The 20,031-nt window shown below is 50.8% G+C and overlaps 1 protein-coding gene across 2 annotated transcripts in view; it reads right to left on the bottom strand.

Annotated features, from left to right (window-relative positions):
* The window catches only part of PITPNM1 (phosphatidylinositol transfer protein membrane associated 1), a 297,695-nt gene that overhangs the window by 117,847 nt on the left and 159,817 nt on the right, over positions 1-20,031 (bottom strand). The window contains exons 7-9 of one of the 2 annotated variants that reach the window (XM_086953244.1): positions 12,613-12,705; positions 7,211-7,315; positions 726-787 (exon numbers count right to left, since the gene is read on the bottom strand). In XM_086953244.1, coding sequence (XP_086809370.1) covers positions 726-787; positions 7,211-7,315; positions 12,613-12,705 — 260 coding nt within the window. The remainder of the gene's footprint in view (positions 1-725; positions 788-7,210; positions 7,316-12,612; positions 12,706-20,031) is intronic. The other variant, XM_086953245.1, reaches the window with a different exon arrangement.

Raw genomic sequence — 20,031 nt, 5'->3', positions numbered from 1 at the left:
AAGGGCCTGTGTTTTAAGTTTCAGCTCCGTAGGTCACTCGGAAGGTTCCTAACTTTCTAACTTTGTGCTTTTTACGCACCATAGACTTTGTATTGAGAAGTGCGTGCACTTTGAACACTGCACCCGAGTCCCGTGGGCCTTTCCCGACTTAGTTAACTCCAGTCTCGAATAGCTCCAGCGATTCCCAAGGCCCTAGGCCTCTTCACTTTCCTTTAGGTATCCCTTATACCACTTATTTAGTATATGGTTTAGGTGGCCCCTAGGGCTCATCCATATTGTGCAACTTTTGTGTATTTTAAACTGTCTTGTGATTTAACGCTTGTGCTTCTGTGCTCATAAAGAGTCCAGGGGATTTTAATAGTTAATAAATCAATATATATTTTCAATATATATCTGTGTGGTGTCCCTTTCATTTGGTATTCAAGGGGGTTGTGTATGGTATAACAGCTGGCTTCACATGCCTTTCAGAGTTTAGCCTAAGACTGCTTTGTCCACGTTACCAATAGGATAACTGGTCTACAAGGTTGAATTACAACCATCATCATAAGGGTTGCTTGGCATGGTACAAAGTGATCACTAGAACTAGTGAGCATTATATACCAGGCCAACTTCTCACAGAAGATATCAGCGAGAAGGTGAAATGCTAGGCTGAAGCATGACAAAGGGTGATGAACAGAGAAATAGGAAGGACAAATGCAGCCAGAAAACCATATTAAGAGCATCACCTCCAGGTAGCAGGCCGTCTGTGAACCATCACTGGTGAAGCTTTGTGACGCACCAGAGGAATCTGGGGAAAGATAAATGGTTTACTTCAGATGCAGCACTTGTCAACGCCCTTCCCTTTTGTGCCCTTATCCTTCATTTATTACTTCAATTTTGTCAAAAAATGTTTGACACTTTCTCAAATACTTTCTGATGCCACCACCCCCGGCTCTCACACAAACAACAATCTGAAGGAAGCGTCATGTTATACAGATTGTAGCGCGCACTGTCGGTCACCAAGGAGGGCTTCCAGTCGCTGAGCAGGTGTGACTCTAGCCCACCCCGGGCCTAGTGGGGCTACTCGAAGAGCCAGGTCTTCAGCTTCCTGTGGAATTCAAGAAGCGAGGAGGAGGCTCGGATGTGTACGGCTGGTCATTCTATGCTTCAAGAGCGAGGTAGGAGAAGGCTCCACCACCGGATCTGGTTTCCTGTATGCGTGGTGTGTGTGCCAGTAGAACAAGAGGCAGTGTCTGGGTGATTTGGGAAAGCAGATGCGATTGTTGAAGTATGCTTGGCATGTGTGATGTTGAGGTATGCTTGGCATGTGATGTTGAGGTATGCTTGGCATGTGTGATGTTGAGGTATGCTTGGCATGTGCGATGTTGAGGTATGCTTGGCATGTGTAATGTTGAGGTATGCTTGGCATGTGTGATGTTGAGGTATGCTTGGCATGTTTGATGTTAAGGTATGCTTGGCATGTGTGATGTTGAGGTATGCTTGGCATGTGCGATGTTGAGGTATGCTTGGCATGTGTAATGTTGAGGTATGCTTGGCATGTTTGATGTTGAGATATGCTTGGCATGTGTAATTTGAGGTATGCTTGGCACGTGTGATGTTAAGGTATGCTTGGCATGTGTGATGTTGAGGTATGCTTGGCATGTGTAATGTTGTGGTATGCTTGGCATGTGTAATGTTGAGGTATGCTTGGCATGTGTGATGTTGAGATATGCTTGGCATGTGTAATTTGAGGTATGCTTGGCACGTGTGATGTTAAGGTATGCTTGGCATGTGTGATGTTGAGGTATGCTTGGCATGTGTAATGTTGAGGTATGCTTGGCATGTGTAATGTTGAGGTATGCTTGGCATGTGTGATGTTGAGGTATGCTTGGCACGTGTGATGTTGAGGTATGCATGGCATGTGTGATGTTGAGGTATGCTTGGCATGTGTAATTTGAGGTATGCTTAGCATTTGTAATGTTGAGATATGCTTGGCTTGTGTGATGTTGAGGTATGCTTGGCACATGTGATGTTAAGGTATGCTTGGCATGTGTAATTTGAGGTATGCTTAGCATTTGTAATGTTGAGATATGCTTAGCATGTGTAATGTTAAGGTATGCTTGGCTTGTGTGATGTTGAGGTATGCATGGCATGTGTGATGTTGAGGTATGCATGGCATGTATAATGAGATATGCTTGGCATGTATGATGAGATATGCTTGGCATGTATGATGAGATATGCTTGGCATGTGTGATGTTGAGATATGGTTAGCATGTGTAATGTTGAGGTATGCTTGTCATGTGTGATGTTGAGGTATGCTTGGCATGTGTGATGTTGAGGTATGCTTGGCACGTGTGATGTTGAGATATGCTTGGCATGTGTGATTTGAGGTATGCTTGGCAAGTGTGATGTTGAGGTAGGCTTGGCATGTGTGAGGTTGAGGTATGCTTGGCTAGTGTGATGTTGAGGTATGCTTGGAATGTTTGATGCTGATGTATGCTTGGTATCTGTGAAGCTGAGGTATGCTGAGCATCTGTGATGTTGAGGTATGCTTGGCATGTATGATGTTGAGATATGCTTGGCATGTGTGATGTTGAGATATGCTTGGCTTGTGTAATTTGAGGTATGCTTGGCATGTGTGATGTTGAGGTATGCTTAGCATTTGTGATGTTGAGGTATGCTTAGCATTTGTGATGTTGAGATATGCTTAGCATGTGTAATGTTGAGGTATGCTTGGCATGTGTGATGTTAAGGTATGCTTGGCATGTGTGATGTTAAGGTATGCTTGGCATGTGTGATGTTAAGGTATGCTTGGCATGTGTGATGTTAAGGTATGCTTGGCATGTGTGATGTTGAGGTATGCTGGGCATGTGTGATGCAGAGGTATGCTTGGCATGCGTGATGTTAGGTATGCTCGGCATGTGATGTTGAGGTATGCTTGGCATGTGTGATGTTGAGATATGCTTGGCATGTGATGTTGAGGTATGCTTGGCATGTGATGTTGAGGTATGCTTGGCATGTGATGTTGAGGTATGCTTGGTATGTGTGATTTGAGGTATGCTTAGCATTTGTAATGTTGAGATATGCTTAGCATGTGTAATGTTAAGGTATGCTTGGCTTGTGTGATGTTGAGGTATGCATGGCATGTGTGATGTTGAGGTATGCATGGCATGTATGATGAGATATGCATGGCATGTATGATGAGATATGCTTGGCATGTATGATGAGATATGCTTGGCATGTATGATGAGATATGCTTGGCATGTGTGATGAGATATGCTTGGCATGTGTGATGTTGAGATATGGTTAGCATGTGTAATATTGAGGTATGCTTGGCATGCGTGATGTTAAGGTATGCTTGGCATGTGTGATGTTGAGGTAGGCTTGGCATGTGTGATGTTGAGGTATGCTTGGCTAGTGTGATGTTGAGGTATGCTTGGAATGTTTGATGCTGAGGTATGCTTGGTATCTGTGAAGCTGAGGTATGCTGAGCATCTGTGATGTTGAGGTATGCTTGGCATGTATGATGTTGAGATATGCTTGGCATGTGTGATGTTGAGATATGCTTAGCATGTGTAATTTGAGGTATGCTTGGCATGTGTGATGTTGAGGTATGCTTAGCATTTGTGATGTTGAGGTATGCTTAGCATTTGTGATGTTGAGGTATGCTTAGCATGTGTAATGTTGAGGTATGCTTGGCATGTGTGATGTTAAGGTATGCTTGGCAGGTTTGATGTTAAGGTATGCTTGGCATGTGTGATGTTGAGGTATGCTGGGCATGTGTGATGTTGAGGTATGCTTGGCATGCGTGATGCAGAGGTATGCTTGGCATGCGTGATGTTAGGTATGCTTGGCATGTGATGTTGAGGTATGCTTGGCATGCGTGATGTTGAGGTATGCTTGGCATGTGATGTTGAGGTATGCTTGGCATGTGTGATGTTGAGATATGGTTAGCATGTGTAATGTTGAGGTATGCTTGGCATGCGTGATGTTGAGGTATGCTTGGCATGTGATGTTGAGGTATGCTTGGCATGCGTGATGTTGAGGTATGCTTGGCATGTGATGTTGAGGTATGCTGCCCTTGAGTGCATATAGTGTGGACTCAACATTATGGATGCCCAAAAGTCTGGTCAGCCACATTTGAAATGATGGGGCGGTATCATCCTTCCAAGCTGCTGACATAAGAATATGCAAAACTGCTGTTGATATAAAGACAAGCGCTTCAGTCTCTTTATTTAAACCCAGTTTACTATCAGTTCCGAAAATCATTAAGGTCGGGGATAGGCAGATCTTGAAGCCCAGCAGCCCCTCCCAAAACATATCAATCTCCCCCTTTATGGTACTTAATTTCTCACAGTGATGGAACATATGCAGCAGATCCGCTGGACCTTTCAGACATCTAGGGCATCTATTATCTTCTCTTTTACCCCAATCAAACAGTTTAGATGGTGTATAGTAAAGATTAAATAATGTTTTAAAATGCTGTGCTTTCAGATTAGAAGAGCGTAAAATCTCCTTATCCAATTGTAGTGCTCTGTCTAGATCCACATCTGGATCAGCCAGTTTTATGGCCCAGGAGGCTCATTTTTTTCCCATTTCCCTGATATTAAAGCTTTATAAATAATTTTAATTCCACGCCCCCCTTTTAACACGTACTCCAGAGCACTGCAGCGGTTGCCAGGGGAGATGCGGGGTCTTTTAGATTTTAGTATTTGCATAACCTGGTGATATTTAAAGCTTTGATTACTAGATATCCCATATTTCCGCCGGATCGCCCCAAAACTCATCACCCCATCCCCCTCCATTATATCCCCTACTTTCCGAATGCCCATCTGCTCCCAATATTTCCATGCACCATCCCTGCTTAAGTTTGGGAAGAACCCTGACTTCCAAAGAGGTGTATACAAATTAATTTTTGGAATCAAGAACACCTTCTGTATTTTTTTCCGCACCTACCAGGCACTGTCCACTATCTTATATCTCATTTTCTTAAAATACTTTCGACCTGTTTTCCTTAACCATGTCCCCACCGCCTCCCTCCCCATTAATAGCTCCATATGGTGGGGATATTTTTACAACTGTATGGGCGATCTTGGGCAGAAGATTTACTTGTTGATGGATCAAATAAAACTGACATTTGCGTTAATAGGCATGCCCAATGAGAATACCTTACATTCGGAATACCCAAACCACCTGATTCCTGTGAGAGGGACACGAATTTTAAAGAGCGTCTAATCTTCCCGTATTGCCATAAGAACCTCAAAGATGGCTTCTACTGATTTTAACACTGTTTTATTTATTAAAAAGGGGATAGAGCGAAACAGATACAGGATTTTGGGTAACATCGTAATTTTCAAGACATTGGACCTGCCTATGAGTGACAAATGAAGAGTGTCCATTCTTTTTAGGTCAGGTTCGATTGTCTTTAACAGCGGGACAAAGTTATCCTTTATAATTAATTCTGTCGCTTAAGAGGGTGCGGGGAACATGAGTAGATAAGACACAGAGGCTTCAATACACTAGAAACCTCTATGCAGTCTGTAGACACGGGCTGTGTCTGATGTATTGTATTGTATTGTATATGGTTTTTATATAGCGCATGCTGTCATCCTGCGGGTATCCTTGCACTTTAGATTTTAGACCGTCAACCTCAGATGAAAAAAGAGGTGAGCACGGATGGAGGGCATTAAAGACACCATGACGTATGGTGTACACACCGCATGAAAGAAATAGTGTATCTGTGTTGGAGCTATTAAATTGTGCTCAAGGGGGCAGATATGTTGTGAAAGGGGGGGGGGGGCTTTGTGCCCTTGTCTGACCATTGTACAGACTTGAGGAGACTTTACACTGACAGGAACAGAAACAGAGCATCTGATTAGCTCTGCTGTCCACTGATGGCTACTGGCATTGATTGGACTAGTAAGGGCAGACGCTTACTGGCAGGGTTGGATTGGGATTAAAAATCGGCCCGGGCACGCATAAAAAAAAAATCGGCCACATTTGCATAATGCCTTCCCTCAAATCACTGCTTCAACGTAATTTTACATAAAGGGGGGGGGGGGGGGGGGTGGTTAGAATGCACGCATCGGTTTACACTAGTGAAACACACCTGAAAAGAAGTGAGGCCACAATCTGCTCAGGCCCGTGCCCCGCTCAGTATGCCTACATTAATGGGAGGCTCAGCGAGAGAAAAGGGGTGACACCTCTACCTGTTGCTGCTATACGGGAGGTAATGAGTGCCTTCTTTCTCCAGAAAGGCCACTCAGACACCCACTGAGACGCCGCCCAAATCGGCCCCCAGGCTGCTCAAAAGCAGCCCTCAGGTGGAACTCTGACTCCGGCCCCTCGGGCATTGCCCGAATGCCCCCGTTACCAGTCCGATGCTGCTTACTGGCCAAAGTAAAGGCTATAGTCCTCTCTCGTCCTGGGGATGAGTCCCCTCGACATACAAGAGTATGAAAGAGCCTCCCTCGCCACATCACTCCTCGCCCCTGGTCCCAGAGTTTCACACCCTCTTCAAGAGCACCCATTCCGCCTGGTGCTTTGAAGGCAGTGTGCACTAATGTGCGGTTGCTTACTTTAAATGCGAAATACATTAAATCACTTTCCCTGCATTGAAGCACCGCCCCTTCTCTAATCCATGCCCAATGTCTACCGTAACCACCCGGTTCTAGTATTCAGTGTTTACCCCTTTCCATCTCTGCTGCCACCCCCAGGGTCCTCACTCCCTGCGCACGTGGCTGCCGCCATGATCTGATCTCAAAAGTTAGTCCTTCTTCTGTGTCTACTGCTCGTGGTCCTTGCCTGCATGACTGACGTCCCCCCAGGCCAGGCAGGGCAGCCGCGGCCGTGGGGCCCTCGAGCGCCGTGCAGCTAGCGCCTAGCAGCATCCTCACTCCCTCCGCACGTGGCTTCACGCCATGATTTGATCTCAGAGAAGTTAGTCCTTCTTCTATGTCTACTGCTCGTGGTCCTTGCCTGCATGACTGACGTCCCCCCAGGCCAGGCAGGGCAGCCGCGGCCCTGGGGCCCTCGAGCGTCGTGCAGCTAGCGCCTAGCAGCGTCCTCACTCCCTCTGCACGTGGCTTCACGCCATGATTTGATCTCAGAGAGGTTAGTCCTTCTTCTATATCCACTGCTCGTGTTCCATGCCTGATGTCCCCCGATGAGCAGCCTGGCCCTGGGGCCCTCGAGCGCCTTGCAGCTAGCGCCCAGCAGCGCACTCACTCACCCGTGGCGTCCTCGGCGTCGCCCGGAGCGTCGTCCGTGTCCAGGAAGTCGTTTGAATTCCACTTTGTAATTTCTTTGGGAAACACCTCGTCTGTGTCAGAGAAATCTGTGTGAGTGACAGGAGGGTTGGGAGCAGAGAGAAAAGAGAAAAGAGGGGAGCAAAGAGTGAGCTCAGAGACAAGAGTGAGGCTGAGTGATATCAGAACAAAACAGGGGAGAGCACTGTGGCAGCTGTCAGCAACAAATCACTGCCAGGAGCAAAGCACTTAGTCTCAGAATGAGAGATGGAGACAGCACGGCCAGGGCACCAAGCCATCAATCACAGAATGAGGCACGGATACAGCAATGTCAGGGCACCAGCCTAAAGTCATAAACAAGAGACACAGATACAGCACGGCCAGGGCACCAGCCCTCAGTCACATAATGAGACCCAAATGCAGCACGGTCAGGGCACCAGCCCTCAGTCACAGAATGAGGCACGGATACAGCACGGTCAGGGCACCAGCCCTCAGACACAAACAAGAGACACGGATACAGCACGGCCAGGGCACCAGCCCTCAGTCATAGAATGAGAAACAGATACAGATACAGAACGGTCACGGCACCAGCCCTCAGTCACAAAATGAGGCACGGATACAGCACGGTCAGGGCACCAAGCCCTCAGTCACAAGCGAGACACAGATACAGCACGGCCAGGGCACCAGCCCTCAGTCATAGAATGAGAAACAGATACAGATACAGAACGGTCAGGGCACCAGCCCTCAGTCACAAAATGAGGCACGGATACAGCACGGTCAGGGCACCAAGCCCTCAGTCACAAGCGAGACACAGATACAGCACAGTCTGAGCACCAGCCCTCAGTCACAAACAAGAGACAAGGATACAGTACAGTCTGGGCACCAGGCCCCAGTCACAGAATAAGACATTGATACAGCACGGTCAGGACACCAGGCCGAAGTCACAGAATGAGGCACAGATACAGCACTGTCAGGGCACCAGCCCTCACATAATGAGACACAAATGCAGCTCGGTCAGGGCACCAGCCCTCCGTCACAAACAAGAGACACGGATACAGCACGGTCAGGGCACCATCCCTCAGTCACAAACAAGAGACCCGAATACAGCACAGTCTGGGCACCAGCCCTCAGTCACATAATGAGACCCAAATGCAGCATGGTGAGGGCACCTGCCCGAAGTCACGGAATGAGGCACAGACACAGCACTGTCAGGGCACCAGCCCTCGCACAATGAGACACAAATGCAGCCCGGTCAGGGCACCAGCCCTCCGTCACAAACAAGAGACATGGATACAGCACGTCAGGGCACCAGCCCTCAGTCACAAACAAGAGACATGGATACAGCACGTCAGGGCACCAGCCCTCAGTCACAAACAAGAGACACAAATACAGCACAGTCAGGGCACCAGCCCTCAGTCACATAATGAGACCCAAATGCAGCATGGTGAGGGCACCAGCCCTCAGTCACAGAATAAGACATGGATACAGCACGGTCAGGGCACCAGCCCGCAGTCACAGAATGAGACATGGATACAACAAGGTCTGGGCACCAGCCCTCAGTCACAAACAAGAGACACAAATACAGCACAGTCAGGGCACCAGCCCTCAATCACAGAATGAGGCACGGATACAGAACGGTCAGGGCATCAGCCCTCAGTCACCGAATAAGTCATGGATACAGCATGGTCAGGGCACCAGCCTGAAGTCACGGAATGAGGCACAGACACAGCACTGTCAGGGCACCAGCCCTCACATAATGAGACACAAATGCAGCCCGGTCAGGGCACCAGCCCTCCGTCACAAACAAGAGACAGGGATACAGCACGGTCAGGGCACTAGCTCGAAGTCAAAGAATGAGGCACGGATACAACAAGGTCAGGGCACCAGCCCTCAGTCACAAGCGAGACATGGATACAGCACGGCCAGGGCATCAGCCCTCAGTCACAAACAAGAGACACGAATACAGCACAGTCAGGGCACCAGCCCTCAGTCACATAATGAGACACAAATGCACTATGGTGAGGACACCAGCCTGAAGTCACAGAATGAGGCAAGGATACAGCAAGGTCAGGGCGCCAGCCCTCAATCACAGAATAAGACATCGATACAGCACGGTCAGGGCACCAGCCCTCAGTCACAAACGAGACACAGATACAGCACAGTCTGGGCACCAGCCCTCAGTCACATAATGAGACACAAATGCAGCACGGTCAGGGCACCAGCCCGCAGTCACAGAATGAGGCACGGATACAGCACGGTCAGGGCACCAGCCCTCAGACACAGAATGAGGCACGGATACAGCACAGTCTGGGCACCAGCCCTCAGTCACATAATGAGACACGGATACAGCACAGTCTGGGCACCAGCCCCCAGTCACAGAATAAGACATGGATACAGCACGGTCAGGGCACCAGCCCTCAGTCACATAATGAGACACGGATACAGCCCGGTCAGGGCACCAGCCCTCACATAATGAGACACAAATGCAGCCCGGTCAGGGCACCAGCCCTCCGTCACAAACAAGAGACACGGATACAGCACGGTCAGGGCACCATCCCTCAGTCACAAACAAGAGACCCGAATACAGCACAGTCAGGGCACCAGCCCTCAGTCACATAATGAGACACAAATGAAGCATGGTAAGGGCACCAGCCCGAAGTCACGGAATGAGGCACAGACACAGCACTGTCAGGGCACCAGCCCTCACATAATGAGACACAAATGCAGCCCGGTCAGGGCACCAGCCCTCCGTCGCAAACAAGAGACACGGATACAGCACGGTCAGGGCACCATCCCTCAGTCACAAACAAGAGACCCGAATACAGCACAGTCAGGGCACCAGCCCTCAGTCACATAATGAGACACAAATGAAGCATGGTAAGGGCACCAGCCCGAAGTCACGGAATGAGGCACAGACACAGAACTGTCAGGGCACCAGCCCTCACATAATGAGACACAAATGCAGCCCAGTCAGGGCACCAGCCCTCACATAATGAGACACAAATGCAGCCCGGTCAGGGCACCAGCCCTCCGTCGCAAACAAGAGACACGGATACAGCACGGTCAGGGCACCATCCCTCAGTCACAAACAAGAGACCCGAATACAGCACAGTCAGGGCACCAGCCCTCAGTCACATAATGAGACACAAATGAAGCATGGTAAGGGCACCAGCCCGAAGTCACGGAATGAGGCACAGACACAGAACTGTCAGGGCACCAGCCCTCACATAATGAGACACAAATGCAGCCCAGTCAGGGCACCAGCCCTCCGTCGCAAACAAGAGACACGGATACAGCACGGTCAGGGCACCAGCCCTCAGTCACAAACAAGAGACACGAATACAGCACAGTCAGGGCACCAGCCCGCAGTCACAGACGGAGACATGGATACAGCACGGTCAGGGCACCAGCCCTCACTCACACAATGAGGCACGGGTACAGAACGGTCAGGGCATCAGCCCTCAGTCACCGAATAAGACATGGATACAGCACGGTCAGGGCAACAGCCTTCAGTCACAGAATAAGACACAGATACAGCACAGTCTGGGCACCAGCCCTCAGTCACATAATGAGACACAAATGCAGCACGGACAGTGCACCAGCCTGAAGTCACAGAATGAGGCACGGATACAGCACTGTCAGGGCACCAGCCCTCAGTCACAGAATGAGGCACGGATACAGCACGGTCAGGGCACCAGCCCTCAGTCACAAGCGAGACACAGATACAGCACAGTCTGGGCACCAGCCCCCAGTCACAGAATAAGACATGGATACAGCACGGTCAGGGCACCAGCCCTCAGTCACAGAATGAGGCAAGGATACAGCACAGTCTGGGCACCAGCCCGAAGTCACAGAATAAGACCTGGATACAGCACGGTCAGGGCACCAGCCCGCAGTCACAAAATGAGACATGGATACAGCACCGTCAGGGCACCAGCCCTCACTCACAGAATGAGGCACGGATACAGAACGGTCAGGGCATCAGCCCTCAGTCACAGAATAAGACATGGATACAGCACGGTCAGGGCACCAGCCCGCAGTCACAAAATGAGACATGGATACAGCACGGTCAGGGCACCAGCCCTCAGTCACAGAATAAGACATGGATACAGCACAGTCTGGGCACCAGCCCTCAATCACATAATAAGACACAAATGCAGCACGGTCAGGGCACCAGCCCGCAGTCACAGAATGAGACAGGATACAGCAAGGTCAGGGCACCAGCCCTCAGTCACAGAATGAGGCAAGGTCAGGGCACCAGACCACAGTCACAAACAAGAGACACAGATACAGCACTGTCAGGGCACCAGCCCTCAGTCACATAATGAGACACAAATGCAGCACGGTCAGGGCACCAGCCCGAAGTCACAGAATGAGGCACGGATACAGCACTGTCAGGGCACCAGCCCGAAGTCACAGAATGAGGCACGGATACAGCACGGTCAGGGCACCAAGCCCTCAGTCACATAATGAGACACAAATGCAGCACGGTCAGGGCACCATCCCGAAGTCACAGAATGAGGCACAGATACAGCAAGGTCAGGGCACCATCCCACAGTCACAAACAAGCGACACAGATACAGCACGGCCAGGGCACCAGCCCTCAGTCACAGAATGAGGCACGGATACAGCAAGGTCAGGGCACCAGCCCTCAATCACAAACATGAGACACAGATACAGCACGGCCAGGGCTCCAGCCCTCAGTTACAGAACGAGGCACGGATACAACAAGGTCAGGGCACCATCCCACAGTCACAGAATAAGACATGGATACAGCACGGTCAGGGCACCAGCCCTTAGTCACAGAATGAGACATGGATACAGCATAGTCAGGGCACCAGCCCGCAGTCACAGATAAGAGACATGGATACAGCACGGTCAGGGCACCAGCCCGCAGTCACAGAATGAGACATGGATACAGCATGGTCAGGGCACCAGCCCGCAGTCACAGAATAAGACATGGATACAGCACGGTCAGGGCACCAGCCCCCAGTCACAGAATAAGACATGGATACAGCATGGTCAGGGCACCAGCCCGCAGTCACAGATAAGAGACACGGATACAGCATGGTCAGGGCACCAGCCCTCAGACAAAAACAGAGACACAGCACGGTCAGGGCACCAGCCCGCAGTCACAAACAAGAGACACAGATGCTGCGGACACAAGCCTTCAGTCAGAGAAAGCGAGGACAGTATCAGTCTAGCCCTCACTCACAGACAAGAGACACAGATAGCGTAATTTTAGCAGATGGGCCCTCAGTCCAAGACTGGCACATACACCAGTGCCAGGGGCCCAGAGCTCAATCACAGAGAGATTTGTGCCAGGACAGCAGCCTCTGGCACACAAGACGACCCAGGCGGAAGACGTCATTTATGGGGCACGTACCGTGAGCATCGAAGAACTCCTCATCGGAGCTGTTCTCAGAGTCCCGGGCGATGTTCTGCATCCTCCATTCAGACAAACTCTGGGGTGAGACGCCTGGTGTAGAGGGAGACAGTTAGGGTTAGTAGGGGCCTCACTATATGACTGTGTTCATGCATAAGCAAATCAAAATGGAGAGAGAGGACTAGATAAGCCAGTCCAGATCCCCTGGTTTATATATAGTATCAATAAAGGACTAGCTAAGTTGTGTTTTCGGGAGACTCAGTGCGTACGTATGACGGAAAACCAATTGGTTTGGTTGTTAAGCCCTCACCCACCAACCTAGTTGGTGGCATGCTTCATCATCGGGCCCACCACAGTGACACCGAATGTGTCCCGGGTGTGCTTCGACTCCAGATTACTGAGGAGCTGGTATACTCTCTGAGTGTGCTGTGTGGGATGTGAGATAGTGATTTAAAAGCTATGCAGTGGGTCCCAGTTCCTGAGGGTATATGGATAACTTTAATATCTGGGCCCCTGCTAGCAAATAAAAAGGCAGTCGGACGCAGTGGAGTGAGTTATGGGCTCCCACGTCCTATGTGGTCTACATGTTTCAGCCAGGCCTTTTATTTACATCTAGCTTTCCTCAGGACCAATGAGTATGTGTGGGTGAAAAAAATAAACTATATTAAGTGGTAAGTGTTGTTAATAAAGGTGTCGCACACGCTAAGGTGCTTTACGTGTATGGAGGGGGATTCCCTCCGCTTTACTGTACACATAACATAAAGACACAAACAGACGTACAAGGTAGAGTCAATGAGAAAGGTATTCTTATAACACAACATGATGCCGGCTACTAAGGTGTGTGAACGACCTATACCGGCAGGTAGAACGTGGCCATTTGAGTTGTATGGCAGTTGTGACTCTATAGCGAATAAAACGGGGTGTGGGGGGTGGGCTAAACAGCGAGGTAAGCATAGGGTGAGATACAGGTAAGTGAATATCCATTTTCCTCACACTTGCTATTTGCTGTTAAAGCCTCCTGGGTCACCTGGCAGGGGGAGAGGACCCTAGGTATTGTGAGAGGCAAGAGATTAGAGCCGACCCTGTAGGGAGAAAGATTCTGCTGCTTACCTAGGTAGTAGCGGTGAGTCAGTCTATATACTCACGGAATTGCCGGTCTGCGTGCTCCTTGAACCTGTAGTCCTGCTGCGGTGTCCCGAGTAACTGTGTGTTTATCTCGGTCGGGTATTTATAGCCCTTCAGATTCGCAGCACCTGTGGAGGGGCGGGGAGGAGTGGGCGCGGTCGCGCAGAAAGCGCCTGATCATTTAATGTACTGCGCATGTGTGCGCGATCAGTGCAGGTTCAGGGTATGCGGGGAGAACTAGTGAAGGTCAGCGCATGCGCATTATGTGCTGAGAAGGCGCATGCGCGGTGGCAGCGCTGGAATAATGATGGCTCAATGTGGTTGCCGTATATTGTTAGAAATTTGAGGATTAAAATTAGAATTAAAAACAAAGGGACTAGAAAGAACTACAGACTGGGAACAGACCACGAGTCCAAACGGGTCTAGGGATTCAAACAAAAGGGTCAGTGTGTACTTGCTGATTAGGTGGTCAGCGAATTCCATGGAATGGAATCGTTAAGCCCACTTATGTGAGTGGAGAGGCGGTATATCCACCGTTGTTCTTTTGTGAGGAGAGTTTTCTCATTGCAATTTTCGAATTGTTCGATCACGGTCCATGTGAAATCATTTGGAGTGTGATTGTGGGTGAGAAAATGTTCAGTCACTTTGCTTATGTTTTAATCGCTATAGAGTCACAACTGCCATACAACTCAAATGGCCACATTCTACCTGCCGGTATAGGTCGTTCACACACCTTAGTAGCCGGCATCATGTTGTCTTATAAGGATACCTTTCTCATTGACTCTACCTTGTACGTCTGTTTGTGTCTTTATGTTATGTGTACAGTAAAGCGGAGGGAATCCCCCTCCATACACGTAAAGCACCTTAGCGTGTGCTACACCTTTATTAACAACACTTACCACTTAATATAATTTATTATTTTTTTCACCCACACATACTCATTGGTCCTGAGGAAAGCCAGATGTAAATAAAAGGCCTGGCTGAAACATGTAGACCACATAGGACGTGGGAGCCCATAACTCACTCCACTGCGTCCGACTGCCTTTTTATTTGCTAGCAGGGGCCCAGATATTAAAGTTATCCATATACCCTCGGGAACTGGGACCCACTGCATAGCTTTTAAATCACTATCTCACATCCCCCACACAGCACACTCAGAGAGTATACCAGCTCCTCAGTAATCTGGAGTCGAATTCGGTGTCACTGTGGTGGGCCCGATGATGAAGCATGCCACCAACTAGGTTGGTGGGTGAGGGCTTAACAACCAAACCAATTGGTTTTCCGTCATACGTACGCACTGAGTCTCCCGAAAACACAACTTAGCTAGTCCTTTATTGATACTATATATGTGTTCATGCATAGCCAGGGCTTCGCGACCATTCACCATAGCCAGGGCTCCCAGACCATTCCTCATAGACAGGGCTCCCAGACCATTCCCCATAGCCAGGGCTCCCAGACCATTCACCATAACCAGGGCTCCCAGACCATTCACCATAACCAGGGCTCCCAGACCATTCACCATAGCTAGGGCTCCCAACCATTCAACATAGCTAGGGCTCCCAGACCATTCACCATAGCTAGGGCCCCCAGACCATTCCCCATAGCCAGGGCTCCCAGACCATTCACCATAGCCAGGGCTCCCAGACCATTCACCATAGCCAGGTCTCCCAGACCATCAGACCATTCACCATAGCCAGGGCTCCCAGACCATTCCCCATAGCCAGGGCTCCCAGACCATGCACCATAGCCAGGGCTCCCAGACCATTCACCATAGCCAGGGCTCCCAGACCATTCACCATAGCCAGGGCTCCCAGACCATTCACCATAGCCAGGGCTCCCAGACCATTCACCATAGCCAGGGCTCCCAGACCATTCACCATAGCCAGGGCTCCCAGACCATTCACCATAGCCAGGGCTCCCAGACCATTCACCATAGCCAGGGCTCCCAGACAATTCACCATAGCCAGAGCTCCCAGACGAGTCACCATAGCCAGGGCTCCCAGACCATTCACCATATCCAGGGCTCCCAGACCATTCACCATATCCAGGGCTCCCAGACCATTCACCATAGCCAGGCTTGTCGACCATTGGCATAACCTGCACTCACACAGCAGCATTCCACCAACCCTGTAATCACCTATCCTTCACCATCCTTTCAGCGCAGCCAACACTCCTACCCAGTCTTAGAAGCCACCACTTCTACAACATCCATAGCCAGCACTACTAAACTACATCCACAAATCACCAACTTTGCTGGGAACGATCCTCCACTGCTCGCAGCTAATATTCCTACATCATCGCCACATGTACCACTCCAACAACATCCCCGCATCCAGCGCTTCTACACCGTCCCACAGCCAGTGCTTCTTCACCATCTGAAGAGTCAGCGCTCCAACACCATTCCAGCACTCTGACCCTCACCAGCCCCACAGGCAGCTCTCCTACACCATCCCTGCAGGCAGCTCTCCTACACCATTCCTGCGGCCAGCTCTCCTACACCATTCCTGCGGCCAGCTCTCCTACACCATTCCTGCGGGCAGCTCACCTACACCATTCCTGCAGCCAGCGCTCTTACACCATTCCTGCAGCCAGTGCTCTTACACCATTCCTGCGGGCAGCTCTCATACACCATTCCTGCAGCCAGCTCTCCTACACCATCCCTGCGGTCAGCGCTCCTACACCATCCCTGCGGTCAGCGCTCCTACACCATCCCTGCGGTCAGCGCTCCTACACCATTCCTGCGGCCTGCTCCTACACCATTCCTGCGGCCTGCTCCTACACCATCCGTGCAGGCAGCTCTCCTACACCATTCCTGCGGGCAGCTCTCCTACACCATCCCTGCGGTCAGCGCTCCTACACCATTCCTGCAGCCAGCTCACCTACACCATTCCTGCAGTCAGTGCGCCTACACCATAGCAGCGGTCCGCTCTCCTACACCATTCCTGCAGTTAGCGCTCCCACCACTTTCCTCCAGCCAGCTTCCCTTCACCATTCCTGCGGCCAGCTCTCCTACACCATTCCTGTGAACTTCTCTCCTACATCATTTCTGCGGCCACCTCTCCTTCTCCATTCCTGAGGCCAGCTCTCCTACACCATTCCTGCAGCCAGCTCTTCTAGTCAAGTCAGAGAATTTATATAGCGCACTACCTACCCAGAGGGTCTCAAGGCGCTTAGAAATGGGAGGGGGATTACTTGTCAAATATCCAAGTTTTAAGTTGCTTTCTGAATGCTAGGTGGTTCTGGGTGAGGCGAAGGTAAGCGGGGAGTGAGCCAGGTAAGAGAATGATCTGCCTCCCATGGTGGTCTTGTTGATGCGAGGTACAGTGGCGAGGGCTTGGCTGGAAGAGCGAAGTTGGCGGGAGGGGGTGTAGAAGGATAGTCGTGAGTTGAGGCATTCTGGTCCGATGTCGTAGAGTGATTTGTGTGCGTGGGTTAGCAGTCGGAAGGTGATTCTCTTATTGACGGGTAGCCAGTGGAGGTCTTTCAGGTGGCCAGAGATGTGTTCGTTGCGCGGGATGTCTAATATGATCCTGGCTGAGGCGTTTTGGATTCGTTGGAGTTTCTTCTGGAGTTTAGCGGACGTACCTGCGTAGAGGGTGTTTCCGTAGTCCAGACGGCTCGTGACTAGAGCATGGATGACTGTTTTCCTTGTTTCGGTGGGGATCCAGCGAAATGTTTTTCTGAGCATGCGAAGAATGTTGAAGCAGGATGAGGAAACGGCGCTGACTTGTCTGTTCATTGAGAGTGAAGAATCCAGGATGACGCCCAGGTTTCGTGCGTGGTCTGTCGGGATGGGTGCTTTTCCAAGGGCTTCCAGCCACCATGAGTCGTCCCATGCAGAGGGGGATGTACCTAAGATGAGGACTTCTGTTTTGTCCGAGTTCAGTTTCAGACGGCTTTGTTTCATCCATTCGGCAACTTCTTTCATTCCTTCGTGTAGGTTAGTTTTGGCGGTGCTGGGGTCATTGGTGAGAGAAAGGATTAGTTGAGCGTCATCCGCGTAAGAGATGATGTTGAGGTTGTGTTGGCGGGCGATGGCCGCGAGTGGGCTCATGTAAACGTTGAAGAGGGTGGGGCTGAGTGAGGATCCTTGAGGTACGCCACAGATGACTTCAGTGGCCTCGGACTTGAATGGTGGGAGGCGGACTCTCTGGGTTCTTCCGGTGAGGAATGAGGTGATCCATTCAAGTGCTTTTCCTTGTATTCCGATGTTATTGAGGCGTTGTAACAGGGTGCTGTGACAAACTGTGTCGAATGCTGCCGAGAGGTCGAGGAGGATGAGGGCGACTGTGTCTCCATTGTCCAATAGAGTTCGAATGTCGTCTGTTGCTGCGATGAGGGCGGTCTCAGTGCTGTGTTTTGCTCGGAAGCCAGATTGTGAGGAGTCGAGGGATTTGTTGGCTTCGAGGAAAGCGGCGAGCTGGTTGTTGACGGCTTTCTCGATGACTTTGGCCGGGAATGGAAGGAGCGAGATGGGTCGGTAATTTTTGAGTTCGGTGGGGTCCGCTGTGGGTTTTTTCAGAAGGGCGGTGAGTTCAGCGTGTTTCCAGCTTTCCGGGAAGGTGGCGGAGTTGAAGGAGCAGTTGATGACGTCTCGTAGGTGCGGTGCTATGACGGAGTCTGCTTTGTTGAAGATGTGATGAGGACATGGGTCAGTGGGGGAGCCTGAGTGGATGGAGTTCATCAGGCGCATTGTGTCCTCAGTAGAGATTGGGTTCCAGTCGTTGAGGGTGTTCACGGGGGGAGAGTGTTCAGCAAATGGTTGGGTGGGTTGGTCTCCGGGTTGGTTGTCGAAGCTGTTGTGGATGTCTGCAATTTTGTTGTGGAAGAATGAGGCTAGGGAGTCGCAGAGGGCTTGAGAGGGGGTGATGTCGTTGGAGTTGGCCGAGGGGTTGGAAAATTCCTTGACGATGTTGAAAAGTTCCTTGCTGTTGTGGGCGTTGTTGTCAAGTCGATCCTTGAATGCTGTTTTCTTGGCCTTTCGGATCAGTTGGTGGTGAGTGCGGGTGGCGTTTTTGAAGGCGTCCTTGGTACTGGTGGTTGGGTCTTTTTTCCAGGCCTTTTCAAGGGATCGGCAGAGTTTCTTGGACTTCTTAAGATCATCGTTGAACCATGAGGCCTTCTTGTTGCCAGGTTTGCTTTGACGTTTTTTCAGTGGTGCTAAGGTGTCGGCGGTGTTGGATAACCATAGGGTGAAGTTGGCGGCGGCTTGGTCTGGGTTGGAAGAGTGGGCTGGGGTGTTTAGAAGGAGCGATGAGGAGATCTGGTCGGTGGTGATCTTGTTCCAGTTTCTTTGCAGAGTTGGTTGGAGGTGGTTAGTGGGTTTTGGCTTGTTGTAGGTGAAGTGGACGCACTACACTATTCCTGCAGCCAGCGTTCCCTCCCCATTCCTGCAGCCAGCTCTCCTACACCATTCCTGCGGCCAGTGCTCCTACACCATTCCTGCGGCCAGCTCTCCTACACCCTTCCAACAGCCAGTTCTCCTACACCATTCCTCTGGCCATCTCTCCTACACCATTCCTGTGGCAAGCTCTCCTGCACCATTCCTGTGGCCAGCTCTCCTACACCATTCCTGTGGCAAGCTCTCCTGCACCATTCCTGTGGCCAGCGCTCCTACACCATTCCTGCGGCCAGCTCTCCTACACCATTCCTGCGGCCAGCTCTCATACACCATTCCTGCGGCCAGCTCTCATACACCAGCTCTCCTACACCATTCCTGCGGCCAGCTCTCCTACACCATTCCTGCGGCCCGCTCACCCACACCATTCCTGCGGCCAGCTCTCCTACACCATTCCTGCGGTCAGCTCTCCTACACCATTCCTGCGACCAGCTCTCATACACCATTCCTGCGGCCAGCTCTCATGCACCATTTCTGCGGCCAGCTCTCCTACACCATTCCTGCGGCCAGCTCTCCTACACCATAACTGCTGCCTGCGCTCCTACACCATCCATGCGGCCAGCGCTCCTACACCATCCATGCGGCCAGCGCTCCTACACCATCCATGCGGCCAGCGCTCCTACACCATCCATGCGGCCAGCACTTCTACACCATACATGCAGTCAGCTCTCCTACACCATTCCTGCGGCCACCTCTCCTTCACCATTCCTGCGGCCACCTCTCCTTCACCATTCCTGCGGCCAGCTCTCCTACACCATCCATGCGGCCAGCGCTCCTACACCATTCCTGCAGCCACCTCTCCTACACTATTCCTGCAGCCATCTCTCCTACACCATTCCTACAGCCAGCTCCCCATATACCATTCCTGCGGCAAGCTCTCCTATACCATTCCTGCA

This window comes from Lissotriton vulgaris, chromosome 1_2 (assembly GCF_964263255.1).
Source record: "Lissotriton vulgaris chromosome 1_2, aLisVul1.2, whole genome shotgun sequence".
Taxonomy (NCBI): domain Eukaryota; kingdom Metazoa; phylum Chordata; class Amphibia; order Caudata; family Salamandridae; genus Lissotriton; species Lissotriton vulgaris.
The sequence above is the reverse complement of the archived record's forward strand: the minus strand, read 5'-3'. Positions and strand labels throughout refer to the sequence as shown.